This window comes from Babylonia areolata, chromosome 26, assembly GCF_041734735.1.
Source record: "Babylonia areolata isolate BAREFJ2019XMU chromosome 26, ASM4173473v1, whole genome shotgun sequence".
Lineage (NCBI taxonomy): Eukaryota > Metazoa > Mollusca > Gastropoda > Neogastropoda > Buccinidae > Babylonia > Babylonia areolata.
In genome coordinates, this window is record NC_134901.1 from 17,973,802 (window position 1) to 17,984,461 (window position 10,660).

At 36.7% G+C, this 10,660-nt stretch overlaps 1 protein-coding gene across 3 annotated transcripts in view; it reads right to left on the bottom strand.

The window, feature by feature from the left end:
• Positions 1 to 10,401, bottom strand: part of LOC143300396 (putative ATP-dependent RNA helicase DHX35) — a 141,991-nt gene extending 131,590 nt beyond the window's left edge. For all 3 annotated transcript variants that reach the window (XM_076614029.1, XM_076614028.1, XM_076614030.1), the window contains exons 1-9: positions 10,308 to 10,401; positions 9,308 to 9,441; positions 8,566 to 8,658; positions 7,255 to 7,332; positions 6,806 to 6,910; positions 4,361 to 4,422; positions 3,776 to 3,845; positions 2,041 to 2,100; positions 1,248 to 1,291 (exon numbers count right to left, since the gene is read on the bottom strand). In XM_076614029.1, coding sequence (XP_076470144.1) covers positions 1,248 to 1,291; positions 2,041 to 2,100; positions 3,776 to 3,845; positions 4,361 to 4,422; positions 6,806 to 6,910; positions 7,255 to 7,332; positions 8,566 to 8,658; positions 9,308 to 9,441; positions 10,308 to 10,347 — 686 coding nt within the window. In that variant the 5' untranslated portion in view covers positions 10,348 to 10,401. The remainder of the gene's footprint in view (positions 1 to 1,247; positions 1,292 to 2,040; positions 2,101 to 3,775; positions 3,846 to 4,360; positions 4,423 to 6,805; positions 6,911 to 7,254; positions 7,333 to 8,565; positions 8,659 to 9,307; positions 9,442 to 10,307) is intronic.
• Between the last annotated feature and the right edge of the window lie 259 nt (positions 10,402 to 10,660).

The window sequence follows — 10,660 nt, forward strand, 5'->3', positions numbered from 1 at the left end:
TTTCATCACAATGCGTGCGTGTGCGTGTGTGTATGTGTGTGAACAGTGCATGCACCATGTTTAAACATGAAAGACAAGTGAAGCAATGTCCTCATATTTCATAAACCATCAACAACAGGAATCACCGAAATGAAAACTGTTTTTTTCGCCAAGTCATACTCATTGAAACATTGGTCTTCGTACACTTGTGCATAGACTTTACACATTATCCCACTACTTGTCAGGATAAATCTTTTATTTTTCTTTCTCTAAGCCTTGTTAATAAGAAAATCTTTACAGATGCAGCTACAGCAACCACTGCTAACACCATCACTACCACCACAACTTCTGATAATTATTTATCATCATCACTATTTCATCAAGAAAGTTTTTACTGCCACCATGATGCTGACAACTACCACCATTGCTATTGCATGCTACAAATACCATCACGATCTATAATAATACTAATAATACTACTACTAATACCAATAATAATAATGCTGTTTTTGTTGCTGTAAGGTTTGTCATTACATCCACTCTTGCAAGAAAACCAATTGCACTTTTAATTATATGCTTTATTTTATTCAACTATAGACTGTAGTACAGAGGTCCACACACGCACACAGTCAGAGTGGAAGTGCCAGGAGCAGTCACTGCATGCAAGGAAAGGGGCAGAAACCAAGACAGTGGTGCTACAGTGTGGGATGGGAATGGATGGTTGTGTACATTCCTTGAACTGTGATGCCAGAGTTATTTTCAAGGCTGCTGCAATCCCCGAGATGGCCAAACTCCAGAGATACAGTTTCAGTTTCTCAAAGTGTCACTGCATTCAGACAAATCCATATATAGTACAACACATCTACTACACAGATGCCTGACCAGCAGCATAACCCGTTGTGCTTAGTCAGACCTTGAGTGCATGCATATATTTGTGTACCTATCAGAGTGGATTTCTTCTATAGAATCTTGCCAGAGGACAACACTCTCCTTGCCATGGGTTCTTTTTTAGTGCGCCAAGTGTGTGCTGCATATGGGACCTCAGTTATTGTCTCATCCGGATGACAAGACGCTCAGTCAAACTTGGCAGAAAGGGCAGGAGCAGAGCACGATTCGAAACAGAGTTAACTATAACACAAAACTAGATCACCACAAAAGTCAACTGCCAAAATGTCATGCAACTTTTTTTTTTTGGGGGGGGGGGTGGGGGCGGGGGGGGGTTGGGGGGGAGTAACAGCTCTCTCATTTTGACATTTTCTAACACTCACTCAGGATCCCCAGTTTCATTGTAGTTGAAAAAGCTCTTCATCTCCTGAAAAAGACAAAATGCAGATTTTCAACTTTTACGATCTATCTTATCAGCATTTATATATATAGATTCTTGCTGTTATCATTATCATCCATAATATGTATCAGCACAACTAAAGCTGTAGGTATACCACACAGAATTTCAAAATGAAACAACAGGAAAAGAGAAGATAACATGCATAGAAATATAAACAGAACCACCATCATGAATATCAATACCTTCACTGAAGCAGAAACACATCTTTTAATTAGGTAGTGAGCTCCCCCTGTTGAAATGATAACTAAATTTGCTATACCAGTAAAAAAAAAACCAAAAAAAAACCAAACAAACACAACTGAATGAAGTATGTCATATCTATTCATCTATTAGTCATCATATCTGTCATTTAAAGCATAACAACGACAAATGGATGAAGAATGTGTCTGCGATGGTCTGTAAACCTGTACAAATCTCTTGATTTTTATGTGAGTCTCAACAGCATATGACTACATGCATGACTGATTCTTGTCAACAGAGAGTGATAACAGACAACTGCATGACAGTGTGTGTGTGTGTGTGTGTGTGTGTGTGTGTGTGTGTGTGTTTGCGTGTCCTTGTCTGCGTGCATGCATGCACGTGTGTGTGTTTGTAAGTGTGCATGTGTGTGTGTGTCCTTGCATGGGTGCAGGCCTGCATGCAGGCGTTAGTGTTTGTGGCAGAGTGAGTACACATATATGTGCCTGGCAACTTCAGACTCCAAAATGAAATCTTACCTCAGCATCTAGAGTTGCTGAAGCCACAACCAGTTTCAGATCACTTCTCTTCTTCTGGATCTGTTCACCAGAGAGAGAATTATCAACATACTCTGAGTAATACCCTTCATCCCATTTATTACTGTTATCTACATACCCTGATTTATACCCCCTCACCCCTTTTATCATTGTTATCTACATACCCTGATTTATACCCCTCACCCCCTTTATTACAGTCATCTACATACTCTGAGTTATACCCCCTCAGCCCCTTTATTATTATCATCTATATACTCTGCTTCATATCTGTCACCCCTTTATTACTGTTATCTACATACCCTGAGTTATACCCCCAGCCCCTTTATTATTGTTATCTATATACTCTGCTTTATATCCATCACCCCTTTATTACCGTTATCTACATACCCTGAGTTATACCCCTCAGCCCCTTGTTTTGTTGCTGATCAATTTATCTACTTCCTCAGTGATCTTATTCTTTTGCTGTTTATTCCAAATCTCTCAAACATTGCTATGACTCGCTTGCAGTCTAAACCATATTCAGCATACTGAGTCCAGATGCAAGCAGTTCAGTCAGAGCTATCACTTTCAAATTGCTATCAGGCTCTATAGGTTTCATGAATAGCTAGACTTTACACGGGTAAGAGAATCTATGACAGAAAAATGCATGTAGAGAATACCCACTTTAACAGAAATCATCATTTGAAGTTTATGTAGTAAACCCACATTAAAACTGCAGTAAATTATCTCATGGGGAAATTTTCAGAAAAAAAAGAAAAGAAAAAAAGCAATATGAAATTAACATCCTTAATTAAACCATTTTTGCCCAGTATGCATAAAAGTTGTCTCTTATTTTGATTCAAGGCAACTCTTAACAAAATATTTTTCTATATCATCTATTACATTTATGTACTTTCACAAAGTATAAAAATCACAGATTAAAATACAGAAAACAGAATTAATCTACCTTCTTTTTTGAAAATATTTTTTTAAGTTGGTGTCCCTGAAAAGAACAAATGAGAGACAAAACATATGTGTTTGAACAAAAAAAATATTTCATGTAATGCTAATGAATCTTTTGAACTTTGGTTTTAGATCCCAGGTCAAAATAATGTTTAGAAACTGAAGTCATTAAATGTATTGCCACATCATCATCTCATGGAATTTCAGAAAAGCCTGACGTCAAATGCACTGAACATTGCAATTTAAGTGACAAATGTGTGCAGCAGTATCAACAACGCACACACCCAGAAACATTAAAAACTACTACAGTTTCAGGCATTTTTAGGCTAAAATACTTACTGACAGCAAAGACAAGACTTCATAGATGCAAAATTTGTAAAAATCTTGATTTTCATTGTTTTAACCCTTATGACATGTTTTTGTGCATAACTAACAATAGCTGGTTTTTGCATGCTGCGTCACATATATTGCTGTGTGTGTAAAGGTTTCTTTTTTTTTCTTTTTTTTTTTTGTTCTGGCATTTTTTGTTGTTGCAACAATAAAAATCTTGTCAAATTTTTTTTTAAATTCTATAAAAACAAAACAACAACAAATAATAACCAATCATTTCTTTAAAAACAAACAAACAAACAAACAAAAATCAAAACACATGCCAAGACTCAAGAAAAGACTCAAGACTGTTTTACTGTCGATACCAGGGTACAGTTATTCGCTGTTTGACATGTGGAAACATCACATAAGATGTAAATGAACTGAAGATGAGTGGGTTACTTGCCTTTCGTAAGAGGCCAAGAATAATATCTGTGTTCAAGGCACGCTCATGAGCCTCATCCAACAGAATCACACTGAAAGGAAAGAAAACAAAATTAATAAACATAAAACAACTCATACATCCAAAGCAACTGATTTCATTATTTTTCATACATTACAGGAGTCCTATTCCCAAGATTTACTGACTATTTGGGAATGATACATGGCTTTGTCAAACATGTTGACAATACTAAATACTATTACAACTAATAATGAGACTACTACTACTACTATATATTACTATTAATAATAATGACACTACTACTATTACTACGACTACTTATAATAATGATGATGACCATGAAATAATGGCAATAATACTAAATTATTAAATAATAATCATAAACTAATTCTATAAAATGCAAAATCTTGCACAAACAAACCGATACTTCACTTCAAGCACTGTGCACTTACATCCCATGTATACAATTCATCTTTCCAGCATTCTTTCAGACACTTTTCTTCAATGTTTTTTTTTTCTTCCACATTAATCAAAAGAAGTTAAAAAAATGGAAAATGGAGGATGGAAAGAAGTTCAAAGGTTGTTTACCTGTACTTGGACAACAAAGGATCTTGCATGATTTCTCTGATCATCATGCCATCAGTCATAAACTGAAATAAGAAAATATGCTTCAGTTTCAGTTTCTCAAGGAGGCATCAGTGTGTTTGGACAAATTCATACATGCTATACTACATCTGCTAGACAGATGATTGACAGCAGCAAAACCCAACATGTTTGTCAGGCCTTGAGTGCATGCATATATCATATTTGTGTACCTATCAAGAGTGGATTTCTTCAACAAAAATGTTGCCAGAGGGCAACACTTAGGTTGCCATTGGTTCTTTTTCTGCACATCAAGTATGTGCTGCACACAAAACCTCAGTTTATTGTCTCACCTAAATTACTATACACTATGTTTGACTTTCAGTAAAATCTGGGAGATAGAGCGGAAGCGGGAATCAAACCCAGACCTTCACGAACAATGTATTGACAGATAGGCGTCTTTGCCATTCTGCCACTTTCCTCCTAAAAATAAAATATGCATGTATTATATATATATATATATATATATATATATATATACAGAGAGAGAGAGAGATCTATAATCTGGACCATAAAACACATAGTATATAAAACCAGCAATGTACTAAGAGAACAGCTCCAAACTCCATCACCCAACATTGTGAAAAAAATCTAACCTTGTACTGAGCTGGGAAATGAAACAAGGTACATTTACACAAAGGCGTCATCGCTAGTGCATGGTGAACTGCAGCAGAATACAGTGCTAAACTTTTTACTTTCCTGTCAGTTTCCTTGATTGGGGATAGTTTCGATACAGGTAGAATATTTCACCATAAAAAATAATCATCCACATTGTGGAGCATGCTGCCGAAAGGAGCTGCCTAATGCTGAGAAAGATCAAATAAGTGTTCAGAACAGTTGCAATCTCTTCCATTCTGCAAGCGTCTAGAGAGTCTGAAGAAAGAGATTTCTTCAGCATTCATGTGTAACTAATGCATTTATTTCGATAATGTTATTATGCAAGAGTGTGGCCCCAGCTTTCAAGTAAAACTGAGATCTGATCAAGATATGTAGGCCTTCGTGTTCAAGTGCACCTCCACATGCATGACGTGTTTATTTCATCATCTGAGCAGCCATACTTTGTTTTCAGGATATGTTCGTGTTTCCTGAATCCAACTTATATGCACTGACATAGAAAACGATATCTTAAAAGTGCACTAATTTTGGTCTTCTGCCTTTGGCCTTCTTCCTATGAATACACAAGAACGGAATAAAACAGGTCCGTATATCATGCTGTCATGGTACTTAAGTAACTTTTAGAGACATTTCCAGCTTTGAAGATTTGGATTTCCACACAGCAGCTGAAAGTGCTTTCCTAAAACAATGGCTCTAAACTAATGTAAGTGACAGTGACACTGTAGATCTGATGTCTTTCACCTGTACTGCTTTGCTTTTGTTTCCACTTTTTTCTTAGAATTAATTGGACCATAATGTGCTCTGTCCACAGCAGTCAGCATAGATCAGTGACATAAGCACAATGTCTCTACATAAAGTCACACACACACACACACATTATATATATATATATATATTTATATATATACATACAAATTCAACACTATGTTATGTACCATACCGAGTTTGACAAACTACAAATTCAATTACAAACTTTGGAAGGTTGAGGCGGCCTGATGGAGATGCTGGGAGCCAGAATAAGGGGTGATTTTTCTTGACCCATTAATTTTGAAAATGACCCATTAATTTTTTCTTCTTCTTCGTTCATGGGCTGCAACTCTCACGTTCAGTTTTACGTACACGAGTGGGCTTTTACGTGTATGACCATTTTTACCCTGCCATGTAGGCAGCCATACTCCATTTTCGGGGGTGTGCATGCTGGATATGTTCTTGTTTACATAACCCACTGAATGCTGATATGGATTACAGGATCTTTAACATGCGGATTTGATCTTCTGCTTGCACAGACACACGAAGGGGGTTCAGGCACAAATAGGTCTGCACATAAGTTGACCTGGGAGACTGGAAAAATCTCCACCCTCTACCCACCAGGCACCCTTACTGATTTTCAAACTCGGGACCCTCAGATTGAAAGTCCAACGCTTTAACCACTTGGCTATTGCGCCCGTCAATTTTGTTATGACCCGATCAAATGACCCATGGTGTCCTGAGCCAAACCTAAACTCTGTTCCCATGATACGCCAAGAAGAAAATAATACTGCATATATTTCTGTACACACCATAAAACTGTGTGATATATAAAGCACACATTTGGCATTTAAAGAGAGTAGGCACATATGATCCATAACTACACTCTCAAATTGTGAGAATCATAAACATTTATAAAAAATCTACATCTGAGGCTGTATACTGCTGTATAGCCATGCTTAGCTGATGACACACATTGGAACATAATCATAATTATGTGGAGACAGGCACTGAAGTAACCAGCTTTACCAGTATTTTGGTGGTGGCAGGATCACAGCAGTTGTCGAAGCGAATGAGGTAACCAACCTCATCCCCCAGAATGCTGCCCCGCTCGTCCGCTATACGGGAGGCAACCTGTCATTTGCAAAAACACTTTGTTTATTTTGCTGTTTACTTTGATATCTGTAAATGATTCCCTTGCAAAAAAATATATATATATAATCCACAAAAAGCTGTGTACATATACTGCTTACATCATTTACCCAAAAAGAAACATTTGAAGAATGTGCAGTATACAAAAGCACACAGTCAGCATCTGGTATTAAAGAGAGTATGTACATTTGATTCATGACATCTCCTATTACGGGGCATGGATGGTATAAACCAAAATATATGCACATGCAAATGGCATAAACAGACAAAAGCAATACAAAATTGAGTAAACATCAGTGAAAGGTAAAACTCTCCTGACCCCTTACCGTGATAGCGGCCACTCTGCGTGGCTGTGTGACACCAATGACATGGTTCTCTGCTCCCCACCCAGCTTCCAGCAAGTACTGAAACACCAATCACACCTCATCACAGTCTGCCTTTTTTTTTCTTCTTTAATTCTGTACATTTCTTGCATTGCTATTAAATCACTCACATTCAATGGTCTATAAACATTAAGAGAAAATATGAATCATTTGACAGACAATGATCGTCCACATGTGACATCAGACTCCTAGTTCTTGTACAGGAGTGCAAATCGATTATTCTTAATTCTTCATGGTATCAATTTCTGTTCTTCATCCTCCAACTGTGATGTTGAAATTGTTGACCTTGATTTCTATAGGTCACATACAAATTTCCACACTTAGGCTGTGTATTTACAGTGCTATCCCACACACAAACACACAGAGACAAAAACAAGAAACAATCAAATGCTTGTACAGCAGACAACACACACAAACACACACACACACACACTTATGCACACACTCACATGCATGCGCACATTCACATACACACACACAAAAAAAACAACCCCATCATATTCTGCCTTTTGTTATAGTCTTCAGTCATCTCTTTGGTTTGCATCTTCCAGTGAGAGAGCTGCCTAATTTCACACAGAGAAATCTGTTATGTAATTTGTCTTTTGCCAGTGTATACTTTGCAAAATAAAAGGTGACACCGATACATGTTTTCATGCCAAAGTTTTCCATATATACCACCTGTGTTTCTTTGGGTCTAAAAAAATTTTTTTTTTGATCTTAGCTTGTTTTGGTCTGATACTGTTGTCATGCAATACATTATAGTACAATACAAAACAAAATGTGAAGTGTGAAAGGAAGAGAAAGGTTCTTTCCTTGTTTTCTAAAACAAGAATATTTTCTGTGCCTGCACAAAACCTTAATATTTTGGTTCATTTTATTAGTTGAGTTTGTAAATTCATATACCCTCAGACCTAAAATACACATGACTGTTTTATTGCAGAAACTCATTCCACCCTAGGGAGTTTACAGCCTCAGTGGGCAACTCTGTCATACTGATGCGGGAAAAACAAAGAAAATATACTGTAACCAACTAGATTTTTCTCCACATTGACATGTGTGGACAGAGCCAGAAATACTCTTATTAGTACCCTTCTGCTTGCAGTTGAAGCATATGTTGGAACGGGGAAACCATTTTAATGAAACTACTTTTGACACCTGAGAATCGTTGGGTGCAGGGTTCAATGAGTTAAGAACACACACAGACACACACACACACACACACACACACACACACACACACACACAGTATGTCACCTGTGGTATCTGTGTGCTCTTGCCACATCCAGTTTCACCAATGATGATAACAGTCTGATAGCGCTCCACCAAATAGAGGATGTGATTCCGATACTGGAAGATGCCGCAAAAACAACAACAATATAAACATGTTTTACATTATTACAGTATGTTCACTGGCAACATTCACAACCATGTGGCCAATGGCAACAACATTCAAAATCATGTGGCCAATATACTGACATACATATAAATCTCTCTTTCTCTTTCTCAGAATAAGGAATCAAAAGAAAACAGAAAAAAAAGTAGGCTTTTGATCCCTTTGTTTATTCAAAACAAGGAAAAAAAGAAAAAGAAAAAGAAACAGCATAAACATTTCACAACATAAAATAAAAGTTGATGATAAGATAAATACAAGATCTTGGTTATACCTAATACAGAAACAAGATAATAATTCAGCACCATTTAGTGTTTAAAAAAAAAAAAAAAAAAAATCATCAGTTTCACCATATGTGACATTTTTCAGACACATTTAAATCCTATGTCTAACGAAACTTCTTCTGGTAGAAATTACTAATTAACCATAATCATTAAAATCTAAACAAAAGCTCCATGCACTCATGCACATGTATACATACACACGTGATATTTATAAATGTTCACACAAACATGGTATTTTCATTTTATCATGAATATATATTACATAATGATGTATGAAGGCACATATACATTTATTGTCAAAATAAACAAATGATATTATCACCTGAAACACAGGGAGTCTCTGCCTCTGTTGCTCAATGGACAGATTACGGTATGGGTTGAAGGCAACAGTGGTACCACCACTTTCTCCTTGCACCGCTCTCTCCTCGTCGATAGAGTGACCTGGCTTCTCTGAGCCTGGAATTCAAGTCCTTTATTTGTCGACTCCATTCAAAATAACACAAAACATTGTGACTCACCTTATGGTTTATCACACACACAAACCCACATACAACCATATATATATTTGAACATTATTACAGTATGTTTACTGGCAACATTCACATCAACAGTACACAGAATCATGAACTAAACAATACTACTATCAGCAATAATCATAAATCATACAAGTTTATATATATTATAAAATATACATTGTGTAGTATCCCAGATTATACTAATTAACAGCTACAAAACACTTTAAAATATACAGTGCAATATTAAACACACATAAGAAAGTAACTTTTGAGTTCCTCTCTTAAATATAATTATGACCTTTTTTTCCACACAGTGTGCTATTTCACTTGTTTTTCCCTCATTATCTCCACTTATACACTCAGAAACAACGTTGGAACTCCACAAACACTACATCTGCAGCTCACTATGTCCACTCATACACTCAGAAACAAGTTGAAACTACATGAACTACACAAACACTGCATTTGCAGCTCATTATGATGCCTGCGGTAACTGAAGCACTCGCAAAATGGTACGATTTAAGGTACTGTTTAATTAAAGGAAATTGGGATCCGGAAATTGGGGAACGTGCGTGGAGAGAATATTCCATACATTTGGGTGCCTGATACTGGAAGGATCTTTCGCCAAAAGTGACCTGAATCTGAAAGTGAAAGTTCAGGGAGTTCAAAACAGTAAGCAGACGACATCAACAACAGTCAAAAACTGAACATTTTCGTTTGAACGCTCAGACTACATATCTAAAACAGAAACGAACGCTTCGTTTTGCTACTCTTACATTCTTTTCTTCATATTTGAACAACAGTCACCTGGTTTCCAAAATCTATGAGCAGCTGAGGAGGAAGTCATGCTTGTGATTCAAACAGGCGTGCGTCGTCCATTGAACGAATGAAGGGAGCCGCGAGAACTACGAAGGGAAATAAATCCCACATAACATTTTCGCCCTTTCTTCTGCGTAAGATTCATTTCCCCGCAATTTTTTCTTCGTCTTCCTTCCTTTCCTAATTTTGCTCTTTTCTTTCCTTTCTTTTCATTACTTTAAAAAATGTTCTTCATGCCTTTCGTAATTTCTAACTTGTTTCCTTCAGTTTTCTTTCTTTCTTTTGAAATTATTATCATTTTGCTATAAATAAAAAAAATTGAAGTAACCTCGCTGGAGACC